Here is a 20,028-nt window from a genome sequence, read left to right as displayed (position 1 = left end):
ATAAAAACGGCATTGAATTTAAACAATTGAATTTCATTTTCAAATGGAAATGAATCGAGAGATTTTCTCCCGTTTTATTGAGTCAGTGCATTTAATTTAATTTACGTAGTTTTAAATTTAAAAAGTGACGTTCTTATGATACAGATTCACGAATTCGTGTGGGACTGCTTCATTGGAAAAATAAATCATGCAATGTTTTAAATGCACATTTCTTTTTGAGTATGCCTTGTAGTTTGTCTTTCCAGGAAGTGTGTAAGTCGAGAGGGAGGGCGGGCGGGGTTGTTGGACGGGAAAACTTGCTTGCTCATCTTTTATCAGCATGAGTCAGCGCTGTTGCCACACACACACACACACACACGCGCGCGCGCGCACACGCAAGCTCCCTCCCTCACACACTTTGACAGATGAGTGTGTGACGCTCGCTTGGCTTATCTCAAAGTCGTCAAAAGCTCCAAAGAACCTGGACGAGGCTACGAGCAGGTAAGCGTGGTTTATTATTCACATTATTGTCATCATTTGGCTCATTTTTAATGCGTGCTAAGTCGCCGCGACTACGTTGTGTGCGTGTACGCGGGCGCGTGTTTGTGTGCGCGCGCAGATGCCGTCGTACACGTACGCGTGCGCGGCGCACCCGGCGCGCGTGCTGCGGCGCCTGGACGAACTGCGGCTGCGCGACGCTCTCTGCGACGTCACCGTGCAGGTGGACGGCCGCCGGTTCCACGCCCACCGCGCGGTGCTGGCCTCGTGCAGCGACTACTTCGCCGCGAGGCTCCCACGCGCGCACGCGCGCGACGACGATGACGTCATGCTGCCTCCCGAGGTGAGAACTGCACGAGGGTGACGTCACGAGTGTTTACCTCTGAAGGACGACACGCGCGCTCGCTGGTCCACTTGATTAGGTACACCTCGATCCCGTTGAGGGATGTTCCTAATTAAGTGGCCAATGTACAATGTTCTATTGATAAACAGTTTTATATATATTTGTAACGGCTCTCATTGGAACTCTTACCCAATGAAGTGATCAATTTATAATTTTATTTTTTTTTTCCTGAGGATGAAGTATTTGTTTGGTGGACCTCACATTTTTCACATGCAGCAGACAAACGTGATGTACATTTTCCTGTTTCTGTAGGTAACCGTGGGTGGATTTGAGCCACTGCTGACGTTTGCCTACACTTCCGAGTTGCTCTTCGGTAAACACGACATCCTGGAAATCCGCCAGGCGGCGTCAGTGCTGGGCTTCCGAGACCTGGACCACGCCTGTTTCGACTTCCTCCTGCCCAAGTTCAGCTCGGACCCGCCTCCGCCGCCATCAAGTAGGAAGAAGTGCTGTATAAAGAAGCAGAAGAGTGAGGAGGACGACGATCACCCCCAAGCTGCCAAACCGGTGGCGAGAGATGCTGCGCCACCTGGCTGCAGGGAGGGGAATGACAGGAGACCCATATTCTCATTTTGGCCAGATGGGGGCACGGGAGGACCAAAGTATCGCAAGTTCCAGCTGGCATGTGGGAAAGAGGTACCTCAGAAACAATGGGGCTGGAAGGAGACCTTTGGAGAAGGAACCAGGTACTGCAGTGGTCCCAATTTAATACCAGAAATTACTGGATGCCAGGATGCTAGGAATCTTCTGGGAAACGGCAGCAGCAAGGGAAACCATGTGGCTAAGATTCCCGCATCCGATTTGGTCCCTTTTCATTGGGACATCATCTCAGAAGATGGCGCACAAAGACCAGGAACAAGGGCTTCGTGTAGTCCGGAGCTGCTACAAGGTACCACAGAGAAATCTGAAAATCCCAGAAGACTAATAGGGCTCAAGGATGTAGAGCATCTTCCAAGCAATGATGCCAATGTGAGTCCCACGTCAGACTCAGTCCTCTATTATCAGGACACCATCACAGAGGACAGAAAACAAGGAACAGGACCAAGATTCTCTGGTAGTCCACAGGTGGTTCCAGCTCCCACCCAGAAAGATACAGATCCTAGAAGCCAAAAAGAAGCCCAGAGTGTAGCAGAACCTTCAGGAAATAGTACAAAAAAGGGTTTCAAGTGCGACTTGGTGCCCTCATGTCAGGAATGCATCAAAGAGGACCGAGAACAAGGACCAGGAACAAGGTTTTTTGATGGTTCTGGTCTGGGACCTTGTGAAACTCTAAAAGATGAAGCCCCTGCAAAACTAAGGGGATGCAAGGACGTGGATAGGTGTCTTGGGTCTAATTCTAGCCCCTATCACCCAAAAACCTCTACAGAAAATGGCGAAGAAGGACCAAGAAGGAGGTTTTCTGCTGGTCCTGATCGAGTTGAAGGAGCCATCCAAAAAGCTGGAGCACCGAGACACCAGTACGGTCTGGAGTATCTCAAGTCTGCCTCTGGCCCCTGTCAACAAAACACTATCACAGCAGATGATGAAAAAGGACCAGGAACAAGGGTTTGTCATGATCCCAAGCTGGTTCCAGGTGCTACCCTGAAAGATGACGTTCCCAGAAGACTAAAAGGTCTCAAGGACCTAGCCGGGGAATCAGGACACACTACCAGTTTAGAACCCAGGTCCAACTTTGTCCTCTCTCATCAAAGTACAATCACAAAAGTTGAAGAACAAGGACCAGGGACAAGGTCCTCCGGTGGTCTAGGTTTTGCAGCCATTTCCACACAGAAAATTGAAGGTCCCAGAGCACTAACAGGATGCATTGATGTTGACGTGTGTCCGAGGTCTGACAGAGGCCCTTTTCATCAGGACAGCATCAGAGAAGATGGCAAAGAAAGATCAAGAACAAAATGTTCTCATTCTACATGGAGAGTTGAAGGTCTTGGAATACTGTGTGAGGATGGAACAGATCTTCCAAGAGATATCACAGGAGACAATCTGGACACATTTTCCAGGTCCGACTCTTCTCAATCCCATCAGGAAATCACACAACAACTTCAAGGATCAGGAACACAGTTCACTAGTGATCCCAGTCTGGTCCCAGATATCGTCCTAAAAAGTGAAGCTCCTGGAGGCGAGAAGGGAGCAGAGTACCCTGGGCCTGACCCTAGTCCCTCTCATCAGAGCTGGCTCCGGGTAGACAAGTGCCCCTTCCGAGGACAGACTCAGGACCCGGAGCGAGGTGGACCTCAAGGGAAGGGGGGCGTCCTGTCCGAGAGTGAGGGAGCCTCGCAGTCGGGCCTGTCGTCTTTCAACTCAGGTGAGGACGGAGACTCGGAGACTGACGGCGATGGAGAATGGTGCCCTAGAGAGCGGGCCAGGCAGGTGAGTACAGAGAAGCACGATTTATTCAGACCCAACTAGTATTTTGTCTAAACGGGCTGCTGGAGCAATGCTGGAAAGAATTACAATTACTTTTAGCCATGGATTTCTCGGAAATTCATTTGCAAATGTTTGCAAGGGGTCGGTATGGTTACCAGTTAATTATTTACTCGTAAATGTGTGTGTACATCTCTGTGTGTGAGCGGATGTGGTTGTGTGCACTCAGAGCCCGTTGTGTACTTATTGGCAGTGAGAGCTACGCTTGATCATGCCATTCATTGCCAAGTCAATCCAGAATTTAATGATTGACAAGTGAGTCACAACTATAACCGAGTTCATGCTAAGTTAGCGTGCGTAGGTGTACGGTAAATTATCCGATAAGTGCACAATACTGATCGTTAGAGTGCTGACAAGATTGTTCAAGTGTTAAGAGATTGCAACAAAACTGTTAGCATGCTAACGCTATAAATGTTAGCATGATGACGTGACTGATTATGAGAGTGCTAACAGTGCTACACAACTGATTTTGAGGGTACTACCAACACTGTTTGCATGTTAACTGTGAAGAGTGGTTGCTAACAGTGGTAACAAGATTAATTATTAGCATGCTCACAAGAATGACTTTTATACCACGCTCACATTGGCAGCAAGGTATCCTTATTGTGGGAGTTATTTATATGCGCATTTGCCTCATTTGCGCTGCTGTCCCACACCCCTCATATCCGACGACGAGGCGCTGTGAGTGGCCACAGCCAAATGCTACGCATCCCCCAGCTGGACCAAATACTTTTTTGCCCTTTCTAGCTTCGTAGTTCCCTTCCAGCCCACGGCCCCGCGACCCTCGCAGCCAGCGATGACCATGGCAGTGAGTGACCCACCTGGAAACTGCTCGCTTGGAAGACCAAGTTGATTGACTCGCGTGATGCGGTTTGTGGCTTGAGGGTCACATTTTCAAACCTGAGTGAATGGTTGAAGAAGCACATTTCCACGTGCTCGCCCAACTTGGATTGCCCATCATACGTCACCCGTCACAGTTTTGTGCTAATTTATGTGTTTGGATTGACTTTACAAGTTCTGTCACTTGAATGGTTCAATTTGCATCTAGCGTGAAATCAGCATTAGAGTGCGAGTAAGGCTTATTGAATAAATACATTTACAAGATTCGTTGTAAGAATGCTAGTAATTACAGTGCTAACTGCAAAGTTATGGTGCTAAGAGTGACCATGACTGATCATTAACATGCTAACAAGAATGTTAGCTAATGAGAGTGATCGCTAGCGTGCACACAAGAGAGACTGTTAGCATGAGGGCACGACTGATTCTTAGAGTGCTGACACAGCTAACCTTTGTTATGGTGTTTGTTTATCAGGTTAATCTTCCATTCTCTGTGGATTACGCCGTCCGTCTGAACCGCGTGGAGCTACAGAATCTGCTGAGTCAGCACGCACTGACGCGCCAGCAGCTAGATTTGATCCATGATATCCGGCGGCGGAGCAAAAACAGACTGGCCGCGCAGCGCTGTCGCAAGAGGAAGCTGGAGTGCATCGCCAACCTGCAGGAGGAAATCAACAAGCTGGTAAGAGCGAAACAGACACGGATGCTGTCGTTGATGTCTGTCTTCAAGTAGCCGAGGCAACAGGAAATGTGACAAAGTTGTACAGTTGTACGAGGCAGATTCAGTTGATGAGTTAGTTAGTCAGTGATTTTGTATTGATTCACCCAGTTGATTGAATTGAGTCAGTCAACTCATTGATTAGTTGGTAGGTCTGTCGGTTAATCAGTTAGTTAGCTTACGATGTCGCACTCAGTTCTTCAGTTGATTGGTTGATCAAGTGGGTCAGCCAATGAGTTACTTGGTTGTAACTTAGTTGTTAACTAGTTCGATTCATTACATGATTGAATTGGTTAGTGGATCTATCGGTCAGTTAGCGAGTCAGTCTGTTAGCTAGTTGATTACGGCTGAGTTTCACGTGACGTCACGCTTGTTCATCCGGGTACTTGACCGCCATTGTCGCAGACAAGCAGTCAGCTGTCCATCGTCATCGCGCCAGATTTTTGTCGCGTCTACTGGTGTGGAAATGGCGGAAACAGAGACCTTGGGAGGAGATTTTTCCGTGTTCCAAAGATTAGATCGCACGAAGGAGAAGATGCAGTGGAGTTATCGAAAAAAAAAAACGGCAACAAAAGTGGCTTGCAAATATACGTCGTGCAGATCTGAACAAAGCTTGAGTACACAAGGCAAATGGTTATTTGAAAGTCTGTTCTGATCATTTTGTCAGTGGTAAGCATGCGTATTTCTAATGTCCGGATATCCTACTTCAGGGAAGTCTTTCAGATCCTTTGAAAGTACGTCGTTGTGGAGAGTATACGGATCGATAGCTTCACAGAGTTTGATCTTCTGTAGCTTTGGCGACGTCGTCGAGCGAATTAAAGTGGGCAAAAAACATCCGCCGCTCACCGCGTGTCTGTGGACGTTGCCATGGTGATGTCATCTGCAACGCCTAGCTTGTCTGTAGAAATGGCGGCGATTATCACGTGATTGCAACCCAAGCATTTAGCTTGCTAAGAATCACTGGGTGAGCTTGCGATTGAGTGGATAAGTCAGGCACTGAGTTGCTCAGTCAGTCAGTTGATTAATTGGTAAATCAGTCAGTGAGTTGGTTTGTTAGTCAGCCAACTCGCTACTTAATTTGTCGGTCGTTTAGTTGGTCAATTGCTTCGCTAATCAGACAGTTGTTTTGTCAGTCTCTTTTTAACATGTTATTTAGCTAGTTTGTCAGCCAGCCAGTCAAGTAATTAATTAGTGACTAGGCTAAGTAGTTTGTCAGCAAGCCATTTAGGGAGTTGGTTGTTCAGTCACTCTGTTAACTAGTGGCTAGTCACGCAGCTAGTTTGTTATGTAGTCAATCAGTTTAGTTAACCAGCTAATCAGCACAGTCACACCTTTAGCTAAGTTTGTAGCTCTTTGGTCAGTTAGCTGTTTCGTGAGTTACTTATTGAGTTATTTTTTTAGTACCTGTTTAGTCAGTTAGCAGTCGCTTGAGTAAGTCAATCAGTTACTGAGCGGGTTGCTTAACTAAATAGTCAGTGAGTGCGTGTTCGTGTTTGTGCCGCAGAAGTGCGAGCGCGAGAAGCTCCTCGTGGAGCAGAACCAACTTCACCACCTGAAGACCACCACGTGCCTCAGCGTCACCGCACTCAGCCAGCGAGTCTGCGGCAAGGCCCGAGACCTCAGGCCAGACCAGCTCCGGCTCTTCGACCCCCAATGCTCCCTTGCGTCGCACCTGGACGCTCTCCTCTTGACGCCCCACGCATCTCCCGCAACACCAGCCGAGACTCAAGAACATTTAGAGAACACGAGAATGGACATGAAGGAGTCGTGATTTATTATATATTTTTTGGTCAGTTCTTTCTCATCTCATTTTTCTTTTTTTTTTTTTTTTGATATCAGAACTATGAACTTCCTTGACCATATTTGGAAGGGAGCACCAGCATCTACATTTGTACAGGCGGTTTTGATGATTGAAGAGCCACATTTTATTTTAAAATCCACAGGTATCATTTGTAGAAAATTTATATGATGCATACGGTCATAATTTTGTTCAACAACAATTAGTTGTCTTTTTAAAAAAAATGTTATCACAATTAAACAATTCAATTATTTTGCAAAAATTTTAAATATATTCAGTACATTATTTAAAATGAATTAATTGAACAAATATTAAATGAAATGGGCAAAAAAACCTAATTAACCCATTTTAGGAACAGTGCTAAATTTTGTTTATTAAATGGTGCTGGGCCATATTTTGCCCACCTGTGCTTTAACGAGTACACTCACCCATTAATGTCCAGCCAAGACTCAGAAATAATAGAAATAGTAGTGATGTAGACAGATTTAGATGAATTTGCTCTCGGCTTTTTGTTCCTGTTTTTGTTTTTTTCCCCCTGTAAACGTTTTACTACCGACTTGATCCTCTGCAACTTTTACAAGTACAAATATGTACGGTTTTGCTATCAAGCAACATTTCCATCTGGACCGCAATAATGTATGTACAAGTAGCAGCTCAGGCTGATTAGATGAATTGTTGTATTTTTTTTTCATCAGCAGTGGTGCCAAAGACATTTTCCCCCCTTCCTTTCCCATCAAAACACACACAAGTCTTTAAATGTTGTAACCTATGACGTATATAGTCACCAGTGTTCAAGTAAAACAATTGAAATGTTAAATTGGAGTTAAAAAAAAATAATCAACACTTGATAGGGAATCGTTAAATGTCCGACTTTCTGTGTGGTCTTTTAACGCCTTGCTCGGAAAAGGTTGTAAGGTGGGCAAAATTCCACCAGAGGGCGCCAGATATCTCCGAGAGGGGCGTTGAGTTGAAATGTCGCCACCTATGAGAAACTGCCCGAGGCGTGAGATGGGATTCTGTTCAACCACCCATTTTCTTAGCCACTTAACCTCACAAGGGTCACTGGGAGTGCTGGAGCCCATCCCAGCTGTCAACGGCCAGGAGGCAGGGTACACCCTGAACTGGTTTCCAGCCAATCGCAGGGCACATAGAGACAAACATCCGCACTCACAAGCACACCTAGGGGCAATTTAAAGTGTCCAGATAACATTGCATATTTTTGGGGAGATGTGAGAAGAAACTGGAGTGCCTGGAAAAAACATAAACAGGCACGGGAAGAACATGGAAACTCCACACAGGCGTACCAGAGATTCTCCATGGGATTCTAACCCTTGTCAAAATGGTGGAACCATTTAACAGGAGTAAGATCATTTATGCGTTTCATGACTGCATGTTAGCATTTCACATCAAGCCTTTGCGCTGAGTCAGTAGCAGTCGGTTCGTCATGCTATAAGTTAGCATTCCAACTGTTAGCATGTAAGCAATGTTAGCAATTCCCACTAGAAATTTTAAAGATCAACGTAAACAAAAAAAAAAAAAAAATGTTGGCATTTTCGGTACTCAAACCCAGCTAGCCGTATGTTAGGAACTTTTAGCACGTCAGCAATTAACACTTGAAATAGTCGGCGTTATTGACTTTCGGCTTTGATCGAAACACCTTAGAATCCGTCATTGTGCTTTCCCTTATCAGGCTGCTGGGTTTCTGTATGTTAGCATACTAAATATGCTATTTGACTTTTTTGCTCTTGTCATCTGACATAATACACAAGTACATGGAAAGACGTCAAATCCTCCAGGACTCGTTTTAGCGTGTTTTGCATTTGCTGCACTCAAACTCAGGTTCCTATCTCGCAGTTTTAGCATGCCAACTGTTGACGTAAGCAAATGTTGCGAAATACTCAACTGTAAGATTGTAACCTTGTTCTTGACCTGCCTTAGTTCTCTTTTTTTTTTTTTTGGTACTTTTTGGTTTTTCTATCTTGCTGTATGCTAGAAGCTCTCCTGACACAGGAACTAAATACAGGTGTAAGGGTAGGGAAAAAAAACTTTCTGTACTGAGGTGGATAACTTGCTATATGCATGCTTGCATTACAACTGTTAGCATTTTAAATACTAACAATGCTAAATAGTACACGACTTCACAGTGAGGTGTACAATACTTATCAATCTCTTTTGGCATTCTGTAACTATTTTTATTCTTCGTCCTCTTTGGCTGTTTAGTCGAACAGAAACGAGGATTTGTGTTCTTTTTACGCCGGGAGAGTTTAGATGTGCCACAGCGGAGATTTTAAGATACCGCCGTGCTTCCTTGTAATTCTGATGGATTTTTGATTAAAATTTTCTGTCACACAGAAGAAGGTTTAAAAGGGAGAGAGAGAGAGAGGAGAGAGAGAGAGAGAGAGAGAGAGAGAGAGAGAGAGAGAGAGAGAGAGAGAGAGAGAGAGAGAGTGAAAAGATGACGAAAGAATAGCAGCATAGCATTTTCAGTACTTCAACTCAGGTTGCTATGTTGGTATATCTTCGCATACCAAATGCATGCTAGCTAGCTTTTTAGTTAATCACTTCAGCTGTAGTTCACAACAGTCTTAGCCCCCCTCAGGGGCTGTCATCCAGCTATGTGTTAGCATACCACCTGTTAGCATTTTAAAATGATCACTTGAAATCACAGCCGACCAAAATTTCTTTTGGTCTAAGATGTTTCTGGACTCAAGTTGCTCTCTTGCGACATGTAAAGGCTCCGTCACACCATGACGTTCTGGTCAACGTCCTCTGAACATTTCAATCGTTCTATTTTTCAGCGTTCTCAAACGCGGATGACACATCTGGCATGTGATTAACGTGTGTCTAACGCACGAAAAGCGTGTAACAGCGACCAAATAAGATACCCCTAAAAACCATTAGCGTGTGCAAGAGCGTCATTGGGGCGCGACGAGCGATTTGTCAACGTAAGACGAGCGTGTTGAGCGTGTGACCAACGGGTGAATAACGACAGAAAAGCCTTTTACTGGCGTGTAATTTTTACAGTGGAACCGGCACTAAAACGTTGGAAAGTTCATCATCACTTCAGTTGTTGTCGTGAGTTAGAACAGTGAGCATCGTGCCGCTGCTTGTAAGAAAACTAAGCCTCTTTCATCACGAGCAATGTGTTTGGAGGAAAAACAACAGCAGGACGAAGAGCACGTCCGCGAAGTCATGCACCATGTGACACCCCCTGAGGACCCTAAACACCTTGCAAACCCCAGTGAGGACGGTCTGACAAAGACAAAAGAAGCAGAGAAAGGATTGCAGGATCCTGGACCGGGCTGTTGAGGATAGTCTGACGGAGTTTTTCCGCGAAAACGAACTGCTGCTTTTTGGATCTTCCATAGTAGGTGCTCTCGACTGTAGCTTAATATTAAATGGACCTTCCTTACAAAGCATCGGTTTATATACCCATAGGCACGGAAGTTCGGGAAACGCTCGAATGACGCTCAATGTACTCCAAACGACGTTCGTTTGACTTTAGTTACTCGCTGTGTGCGCTACGGGATTGTTCAGTGGGCGTTGACAGGTCGCCAGTGAGTCGTTCACTGCAAAGCAAACGATTAAGTAACAACCAATTAAAGCCAGAGTTACGACTGACTAACGATGGCCAAACGTGTGCAACGCTCGGCGAACCTCAGTAAAACGTTCCACGAACGTTTTGAACGTTCTGCGGTGTTTAAAATGAAACATTGATGAACGCTGGTCTCGGTGAGAACTTTTGTGCGCGTTCAAAACTTTTTTTTTTCCGGACCGGCGTTCTCCGCCGATTCCCAGCGATCATTGACATTCACGAGCGAAACAACGCTCTTCTGGAGCTATCCCGGCGACCACGGGCGACTACCAACGTTTCCTCAAATGCTATAAAACGCTGACCAGAACGTCATGGTGTGACGGGGCCATTACCAAAGAAAGTGTTAGCACGTTAGTTGACATAAATTTTATCTGACACCATACACAAAATCTTTTATCCTATTGCCGCTCGTTTGAAATGGCAGCATGATGTAAAAATCCGGATGGAAGTTCTTTCTCAACTCAGGTTAGCATGATGTAATCTGGGATGGGGGTCGCGGGGCAACTGTACAAAAATGAAGATAACATTCCAGATTGCTTTTTGTTAATGAAAAAAAAATACAAAACTGCGTAGTTGGAGGCAGATTATGGGACTTAATGGATGTGTGGGACACGCATGACAAACTATTTTAGCCTTTTACTGTCCTGAGGCTGTACGTGGTAACACACACACACACACACACACACACACGCACACGTGCGGATTCAGCAGCAACCCCAAGACAAAGTTGAAAGCCCCAGAAAATCTCGTGACATGTTCACTATTGGAAAAGTTTTCATATTGTCGATTTTTTTTTTTTTTACATGTAAATACATTTATATGAAGAAGTTATCACGGTTAGGATAAAACACTTTTAAGATGATTTAGCATGACATTTTCATTTTAAAAACAAATTCTAACCTGATTAAAGTATATTTTAATGATGGCATGATTTTTACAAATTAAAAAATAGTTTTAGGGGAAACACATTTGAAACAACACCCCAAAATATTTTTAATATAATTGATAAATTAATTAATTTACATCAATTAATATATATTAAATATATTTTTAATTTATTTTTGGAAATGTGTGACTTATTACTTGAAGAAGAAAAAGTACGATTGTGACCTTTCTGTAGAAAAATACATGACTTTGGTATGTTTTTTTTTTAAAGTTAAATAATAGTATTAAAATAAGCCTCGTTGTGATAACATTCCATTTTGCGCACTGTTCCATCAACACTGTTTTTAGTTTTGCAAAATTAAAATTTCTTTTGAATTTTGATGTCACTAAAGTGACTGATGATTGAAAGATTATCAAATAAATACTTCCACAGTTGTGTCCGCGTCAGTTGTTAAAATAAGGCAAATAAGTTAACAAAAATAAAAATAAATTAAATTAAAAAAAGGATTTGGAACTAAAAGGTGTGCAAAATGGAGTTTGTGAGGGAATTCTTCGGGTCACTTGAGGCATCCGGCGCATCCGTCCGACTGGCGGAGTTGTCGGTTGAGTGACGGCGTGACGGTGCCGGGCGTGGCGGCTCTCCTCAGGAAGGCGTCCTCGCTCGCCATGATGTGCTTCACCAGGAAGTTGGCCGCCTCGTCGATGTTCAGGTTGTCCTGTGATGATGAGAAGTCGGAAAGGAAAGAGGAGCACGTTTCAGACTCATTTGGATAATGGTAAACATTTTTCCATGAAGGAAAATCTAAAAACAAACAATTTTAAGTTTTCAAACAAAAACTAGAGTATGTTTAACTTTTTTTTTTTTTTTACAGACTTCAATTATGATTTTTTTTTTACAAAGTACAGTATATACATTTTTTTCTCATTGAGAAAAATCTTGGAATTGGCAGTGATTTATTACGTTTTTTTGTTGTAATTTTAATGACTGCATATATTTTTTGAAACATTTTTTAAATGCCATATGTTATTTTTTCAACATCAACAAATGTCTTTTTCACCTTTTAACATGAATGCACGTCATTATTTTTTAACAATAAAATTACCAATATTTTTGTATATAAATCAAAGATTTTTATTACATTACATTTAACAAAGAAGTATTTTTCTACTTTTTCCAAATTAAATTTTTTATGAAGATGTAGTTTTTAAAAAATTGCATTAAAATGTTCTTTTAACATATAATAATATAATCAAAAATCACAAGAATCACAAGGTTTTGCATTTTGTTGGCATCAAGCCTTTTAAAAAGGGAAAATTTTAATGGTTGAAGTTAAAAAAAAAGCTTAGATTAAAAAATAACTGTTTAACAATTACAAACTTTAAAAAACCCAATCACTTCAATTTATTTTTTGTTAAAACATTTGAACAATTAAAGCATTTTTTAAATAATTTGTTGTCAGGAAAAGCCAAATTTGATTTGGGGGCACTTAAAATGTGTGCTGATTGCCTTGTAACTTCAGTTTGAATGAGATTGGTTCATTGTCCACACAGCTCCATCCCAAGTTACGAGAGGGTGTGCAGACTTGTGCAATTACAGTCACTCATGTTCGTTTTATTTCTCACCCCCTAAAAAAAGTCTTTTGTCAAATGGAGGTCATATTCATTTTGGGTAAAAAAAAAAAAAAAAACTTTTGAAATGATTTCACTCGAATGTAAGATTTGGAACAGGGGTGTGTAGACTTATATGTGATAGGGGACCTTGGCGGATGTCTCGAAGCAGCCGACGAATCCGTGCTCCCTGCAGAACTGCTCCATCTTGAGCCCGTTGGCGGGGAGCCCGCGGCCCTGCTCGCACTTGTTGGCCAGCAGCACGGCGGAGACGCGGCGGCCGTCGGCCCCCGTCAGCTTGGAGTCCAGGTCCTCCTTCCACTTGAGCGCCGCCTCCAACGTGCTGGGCCGGGTCACGTCGCACACGATGAACGCCCCCGCCGCCTCGCGGTAGTACACCCGCGTCATGTTGCCGAAGCGCTCCTGGCCTGCACCACATTTGTTAGCATCTTTCAGCTGCTGGCGGGGGGAGTTTGGAAATTCTTTTTATATACATGAAAAGGACATTTTAAAATAGATTTTATTCTCATAATATTACCATTGTTTTCAACACAGACAAAAAAATACTTTCATTCATCCAAAAATACCATTTGATCCATTTCATCCATTTTATCCTGCTTGTATGAGGTCAGGTCACAGAGGCAGTAACATTAGCGGGTATTCTTTTCATCCATCCATCCATTTTCTTTGCCACTTATCCTCACAAGGGTCGCGGGGAGTGCTGTAGCCTATCCCAGCTGTCAACAGACAGGAGGCAGGAGGGGTACACCCTGAACCGGTCGTCAGCCAATCGCAGGGCACACGGAGACAAATAGCCGCACTCACAATCACACCTAGGGGCAATTGGGAGTGTCCAATTCATGTTGCGTGTTTTTGGGATGTGGGAGGAAACCGAAGTACCTGGAGAAAACCCACGCAGGCATGGGGAGAACAGACAAACTCCACACAGGCGAGGCCAGGATAGAACTCGGAACTGTGAGGCCAACGCTTTTACCATCTGATCCACCGTTTTGAAATATTACAACTTTAAAAAAACACTTTCAAAATCAAACTTTTACTTCTATATATATATTTTTTCATTTTTGTTGGAAAAGACATTTTATTGCATACCATTTTATTCCATATGAGTTCAATTCCCCCAAAAAATCAATGGTTAAAAGAAAAAAAAAATCAAAATATTACAATGAGTGAATAGGATTATTATGATGATATTTAGTTTTTCTGTACAAGAATATTATTTTTTCTAGAAAAAATTACAACAGATTTTTTTTATTGTGACATTTTTAAGAAGGTTTTTAAAAATAAAGAATTTTTATTTTTTTAAGAGTTAAAAAAATTCTGTACAAAAACAATCAATTCCAGTCTAAAACTTAAAATTGTTTGATGCTAATATTATGTATATATAAATCAATAGTTAAAAGAAAAAAATATCAAAATATTACAATGAGTGAATAGGATTATTATGATGATATTTAGTTTTTCTGTAAAAGAAAATGATTTTTTTCTAGAAAATAATTAGAGATTTTTTTTATTAAAGTTTTTAAAAATCTAGAATTTTTCATTTTTTAAGAGTTATAAAAATTCTGTACAAAAATAATAAATTCCAGTCTAAAATTTAATATTGTTTTATGACTTTTTTCTTTTAAAAGTACATTTTTACCATTAATATCAAATGTATTTTTAATATAACATTAAGCTTGCCCAGAAATACATAATATAAAAGGTTTCTATCCTTAGGTACATTAAAATGAAAAAATGTTACTAAACTCAAATGAAATAGTTGACTCAATAAAATTATTATTATATATATTATAATTTTTTTATTATAAAAATTATAATAATGAAAAAAAATCGAGATATTCTGAAAAAAATAAATAAATACAGCTTTTCATCTTATTTTAGAAAGTAGGACTTCATTCATTACGTTGATCACCCGCCCTACAAAAGCACAATTTTAGTTGGGTAATTTTGCGAATTTGTGACACGGTTGTGATACCATTCAGCAAAATTCCGCACGGGGTTAGTTGAGCACACACTGAGGGACATTGTTGCGGTGCTGATGACGGTTTGTGGACGCGGCGGCACATTCCTGCGCCTCGCACAGGGCCGCGCTTGTCGACGCCAACGACGACTATTTGCACAAGATCCGCAAGAGCAGGTTTTTGGTGGTGGTGGTGACATTTCCCGTGTACGTAACAAACGAGCGAGAAACTGAATGACGGGGAGCACGTGACAGGATGTGCAACCTGCACTTCCCTCCTTTGCGGACAAAAATACATTTATTCATCCATCCATCCATCCATCCATTTTCTTTGCCGCTTATCCTCATGAGGGTCGCGGGAACTGCTGGATCCTATCCCAGCTGTCAACGGGCAGGAGGGGGGGGTACACCTTGAACTGGTTGCAAGCCAATCGCAGGGCACATTGAGACAAACAGCCACACTCACAATCACACCTAGGGGCAATGAATTAACTCATTAAAAAAAATACATAAACAGCTAATGCACGGACATTTTTTTCAGGCGGTGGTGGGAGCGGGGGGGTCAGCGGTAACCATTGCCCGAGCAGTCCAGAGAACCACAAACAGTTCGAACAGAAAGATCTCATAAAGTCATTTGCGGTTCTTTAGGGTTTTTTTTAATACTATAAAATAGTATTTTAGACTCATCATATTATGACGGGTTATCTTGAAAATACAGAATTGTGTATTCATCATACTACAACCTTTCATCAGAAAGAATCCAAACTCAACTCTTTTGGAATATTGCACATTTTTATCCTGAAAATATAGATATCCATTCTCATTGTATTTACTTTACTTTGTATACTTTTTTTTTCGTGAAAAAAAAAACACCAAATAAGGCATTTTTTTTGCATTGAAAAAAAGTAAAATTTTTCAACCAAAAAATTATTTTATTCTCATTATATCATGACTTTTTTTTTTTAAAAAATCACAGAATACTTTTAATCTAAATTAAAACAATACCAATAACCCAGACTTCAACTCTTTTTTTTCTCATCATAATGACTTTTTCATCTTTAAAAAAATACTTCATTCTTGTTACTGATTTGTTTTATGGAAAAATTATGAAGTCATGTAGAAAAAAATATATGTATTAATATATTTTAATATATTATTTTTAAATTTAATAAAGTGAACATATTCTCATAGATAGAACTATATGTAACTGCAACATTTTATTTAAAATCAAATGTATTTTTATTCTTAAAAATACTTTATTTTTATTTTACAACTTCATCTTGGAAAAAAATTATGTAAAATATCATTTCTTCAATAAAAAAAAAATTTAAGTCGAAAAGCCTTCAACTTTATCTTGGTAATATTGGGAGATACTTTGGCATGTGTGCCTCGTTGTTTTAAGTGTTGCTGGTCACATGACGGGCATGCACCCAATGAGGATGTCATGCTTGGCACAAGGGGGACAAAGAGCGCATTGCTAACCTGCTATGTACGCGTTACATCAATTGTTGCGCTTTAGACACGTGAAGGAGTTTTTCTCCCCCCGCCCCCCGAACAATAATGCTGACAAGCCTCACATGAGCGAAAGAGGCAGACGCTCATTTAGGAATTAATTACACTATGATTTCAGTCTATTGCGACTTTTCGTAAGATTATCACTCCATTCTGGTGATAATAGAACAGTTTCTAAACACCACCCCCTGCTTTTTACCTAAAGAAAATCTATTTGTTTTCTAGTATACTGTTTAAATTAACATGACTTTTTATTTCAAATTTAAAAATCCCAACCTTTTTTTTTGTCGAAAAACAAGATGTTTTGGCATGAATGAAAAATATGGAATGTCACTATTTATAGATTTATTGTATTATTATAGATGATTGCAAATACAACTATTCTCATATTACTTTTATATTTTATATATATTTATTTTAAAAATATATTTTTACATTTTGTGTTTTTTACTAAAAACTGCCTTTTTTGGGGGAAAAGTAAGCAACTTGTGCTTGTAATTTTTTTTGTAAAAAAAAATACAGTAAAATCAGTTTTTACAAATATTTGACTTTCATTTAACAAAAATGTTTTACTTTATACTTTATATATATGTATATATATATATATATATATATATATATATATGTAAAGGGGGACATTTTTTGAGGAAGTTAAATGACTGAACACGTTGCTCATGTTTGACGGGGATTAAAATAACCCGTCAAGTCATTTAATAACGTTGAAGTTCCACAGCAGCAGTCTTCCGCTCCTGCTACTACTTTTTATCTTGAAAAAAAAAAAAGACTTATTTAATTCTGTAACATTACAACTTAAAAAACAATAAATGAAAGCTCTGCATTTTATAAAAAAACAATTTAGCTTTAATTCTAAATGTGAAATTTCTGTATCTTTAAAAAACATATATAATTATCATGACTAAATAATAAGTAACAAAAAATACTTGTTGTGTTTTTGTAATAATTTTTTTTGTTTTACTAGTTTTATTTATTAATTAACTAGTTTCTTTTTTGCAAAAGTACAACTTTATTCTTAAAAAAAAATCCCATTTGTCCTGAAAAAAAAAACAACCAAACATTACACTGAATTTATTCGGACAATGCCAATTTACATGAAAAAAAATATTTTGTCAAAAAAAATGACTATTTAGAATAAAGTATGTGTATTTTTTTCATTGACTATACATTTTTTCTAGAAAAAAAGTAGAGGGGCCTTTTATCTTGATATATATAAAATTATTTACAAAATATTTGTTGTTGTTTTTTTAAATTAAAAACGCGATAATTTTTATCTTGACTACATAATTTTGTGACTTTTTTAGAAAATATTTTTTCTTCAACCAGCAAAAAATGTATTTTGAAAATATTCTCAGAGCTAATACCTAATAAACAGATTTTTAACCCCCCCCCCCAAAAAAAAAAAGCAAATCGCACTATTGGATGAACAGTAAACTCTCTAAAGAGTGACACGGCGTCTTTTTAATTTGTTTTTATTTACACTTTACTTAATGACCGTCACATGAACGCGCTCACATGACCGCTCACGATGGGTGCCACTGTCCATTTGGTCACACTTGCCCTGCCTCCCCTCTTAAAAAAAAAAAATAAATAAAAATAAAAATAAAAAGTCAACATTTGAGGAAGTTAAGTTAGCAAACACAATTTCCAAATGTTGTGCAGTAAATTCATCTGACTTGGTACTAAAGTCCCACAAGTTTTTAGTTTGCGTGCGCGTACTCACCGGCGATGTCCCACAGCTGCAAGCGCACCGTCTCGTCGGCGTCCCACTGCAGCACCTTGAGCGCGAAGTCCACGCCGATGGTGGCCCGGTAGTTGTTGGAGTAAGTTTGGTGCACGTAGCGGCGGATGATGGAGGTCTTGCCCACGCCCAGGTCACCGATCACCAGCACCTTGTACAGGTGCTCCTTGCCGGGGCTCGCCATGCTCCACCTCGCGCGAACTCGACTCTCTCTCTCTCTCTCTGCAGCGCGTGCACGTGACACGCTCCTGTGGGCTGTCGTGAGCGCGCAGGGCCAACCTCCACCGAGCGAGCCTGGCGAGCTCATTATAAATAATATGATAAAGAGTCGTGCTAAATAAACATCGGTGCATTTCAAACGCAGCTCCTTACGACCTGCGGCTAAAATGTCACCCTATAAAAACTTTCTTACGAGTGTAAGATAAAACATAAACCCGATTTATACCATTATGTGAAACCTTAACCCAAACTGGAGAACTTAATCCTGGTTTGAAACCCTAACTTTTTTTTTTTTTTTTTAAAACCAACACCTCACCCTGTCTCGAAACTGTGGCTGTGCACAAATGGGTGGTGACACAAATTCATCTGAGGCAGCGAGGACCAATGGCTCCAACAGGCGCAAAACTCATTTTTGACCACGTTACAGCAAGGGATCCTGGTTCAAGCAAGCCATTTTCAACTAAAAACAAAAACATCTTGGGAGGTCCAAAATGCATCAGCGTACTATTCTCTGGTTAGGGGATACTTTTCAAATCATGAAATAGGATTTTTCATTTGTTTGACTTTTATTTTGGAACAGTACAAGCAGTCACGATTCAGTTCTGATCAGCAGTCATTTGTGAATGTAAACGCAAACAGCGAATCGGAATTTAGGAGGCACTGCTTGAAAATGAAAGGTCATGTGTCATCCCAATAAACATTCTAAAATAGATATTGAAATGAAAAATACATATACATTATTCACTTCAGTGTCATTCGATAGCCAAGTGGTCGCCATATTGGCTGCATCGACTGTCCGTGAAGTCACACTGCGACATTCGCCATTGAAAAAACGGTGTGGCTCCTTCAGACATGGAAGCTCTTTTCAAAGACGAGAACATCTCACAATCGAGTGAAGTCTCCAGGACAATATAACCCGATTGTTTCAAGCCATATTTCGATGATATGCCGATTATTTATAATTAACAACAGATTCCCAGACAGTATGTATGAGCCAGCCCGGCCGAAGCCGTGCTCGTCCGCAAGGCACGACGCGGAAGCCTTCGCCGGCGAGCCCGACGCGGAATTCGTCCGTCGCCCACATCGACACATTTAGCACCCCTGTCATACGTACGCGGATGTTTTGTAACGTTATGAGAGACAGATTACGTGGTCCACCCCAAACTTTTTTTTTTTTTTAGTAGCTGTATACACAGCAACCTGTCATTTGATAACCACAAAACTCTCGTCCTTTGCACCCGCGCAATCCATTTTTCCCGAGGAACTGGGTCTTTTGGAAAAGTATGAAGAGCAAATCCATCCTCCTGAGTGTTCGAGCGATATCCAGCAATGCAACGAGCTGGCATTTTGGCTAACACAAAGGAACAAAAAGCTACCTTCCAGCAGGTAAAACTAGTATAAACAGACGAGAACGCCTGAGTGGGCGTCTGCTACTAACGTCACTTCCTGCTTCTTGTCGAAAACAAATCCCTCGAGAGGATTTTCACAACGGGAGTTACAAAAATCCATATACGTCAAAATCATATTTTTGTGGTGAACAAACGGATGGGTCCATACCAGCTGCTGTTTTTTCATTAATAAGATACTAAAAATCATCTATTTCATGACACTTGACCTTTAAAACTAAAAATGCAACCCTAACATTTGTTTGAACCCATGGCTGGGACTTCTTAACCCTCGTTTAAAACCCGGAGACAGGACTTCCCGACTCGAGACCTACACCCTGACAACCAAATTGTGCCAATTGATCACAAGTAAATAAACTTCCAAATAAATTGTAAAATTTGTACATTTGCACAGGAAACAACTCGTTGCGAC

The 20,028-nt window shown here is 40.8% G+C and overlaps 2 protein-coding genes across 3 annotated transcripts; one reads left to right on the top strand and one right to left on the bottom strand.

The window, feature by feature from the left end:
• The first annotated feature begins 376 nt into the window (after positions 1-376).
• LOC133492038 (uncharacterized) lies at positions 377-8,962 on the top strand. Of its 2 annotated transcripts, XM_061803935.1 has the most exons (5): positions 392-480; positions 599-820; positions 1,133-3,247; positions 4,614-4,820; positions 6,361-8,962. In XM_061803935.1, the coding sequence occupies exons 2-5, from the start codon at positions 599-601 to the stop codon at positions 6,625-6,627; spliced, it is 2,811 nt and encodes a 936-aa protein (XP_061659919.1). In that variant the 5' UTR covers positions 392-480; the 3' UTR covers positions 6,628-8,962. The 2 variants fall into 2 exon arrangements, with proteins under 2 accessions (XP_061659918.1, XP_061659919.1); XM_061803934.1 differs by having other exon boundaries at positions 377-820.
• Positions 8,963-11,166: 2,204 nt separating this feature from the next.
• Positions 11,167-18,274, bottom strand: LOC133492012 (ras-related protein Rab-38-like). The gene is made up of 3 exons (XM_061803868.1): positions 17,974-18,274; positions 12,893-13,170; positions 11,167-11,850 (listed from the first exon to the last, which is right to left on the bottom strand). The coding sequence occupies exons 1-3, from the start codon at positions 18,173-18,175 to the stop codon at positions 11,692-11,694; spliced, it is 639 nt and encodes a 212-aa protein (XP_061659852.1). The 5' UTR covers positions 18,176-18,274; the 3' UTR covers positions 11,167-11,691.
• Positions 18,275-20,028: the final 1,754 nt, after the last annotated feature.

This window comes from Syngnathoides biaculeatus, chromosome 18 (assembly GCF_019802595.1).
Source record: "Syngnathoides biaculeatus isolate LvHL_M chromosome 18, ASM1980259v1, whole genome shotgun sequence".
Lineage (NCBI taxonomy): Eukaryota > Metazoa > Chordata > Actinopteri > Syngnathiformes > Syngnathidae > Syngnathoides > Syngnathoides biaculeatus.
The sequence above is the reverse complement of the archived record's forward strand: the minus strand, read 5'-3'. Positions and strand labels throughout refer to the sequence as shown.

Excerpts from the sequence above, each read along its gene's own strand:
- LOC133492038 (XM_061803934.1), top strand. The coding sequence starts at position 599 with ATGCCGTCGTACACGTACGCGTGCGCGGCGCACCCGGCGCGCGTGCTG. Across the intron at positions 821-1,132 it reads ACGTCATGCTGCCTCCCGAG|GTAACCGTGGGTGGATTTGA; the intron begins GTGAGAACTGCA and ends CTGTTTCTGTAG. Across the intron at positions 4,821-6,360 it reads AGGAGGAAATCAACAAGCTG|AAGTGCGAGCGCGAGAAGCT; the intron begins GTAAGAGCGAAA and ends TTTGTGCCGCAG.
- LOC133492012 (XM_061803868.1), bottom strand. The coding sequence starts at position 18,175 with ATGGCGAGCCCCGGCAAGGAGCACCTGTACAAGGTGCTGGTGATCGGT. Across the intron at positions 13,171-17,973 it reads GCAGCTGTGGGACATCGCCG|GCCAGGAGCGCTTCGGCAAC; the intron begins GTGAGTACGCGC and ends AATGTGGTGCAG. Across the intron at positions 11,851-12,892 it reads GCTTCGAGACATCCGCCAAG|GACAACCTGAACATCGACGA; the intron begins GTCCCCTATCAC and ends TCATCATCACAG.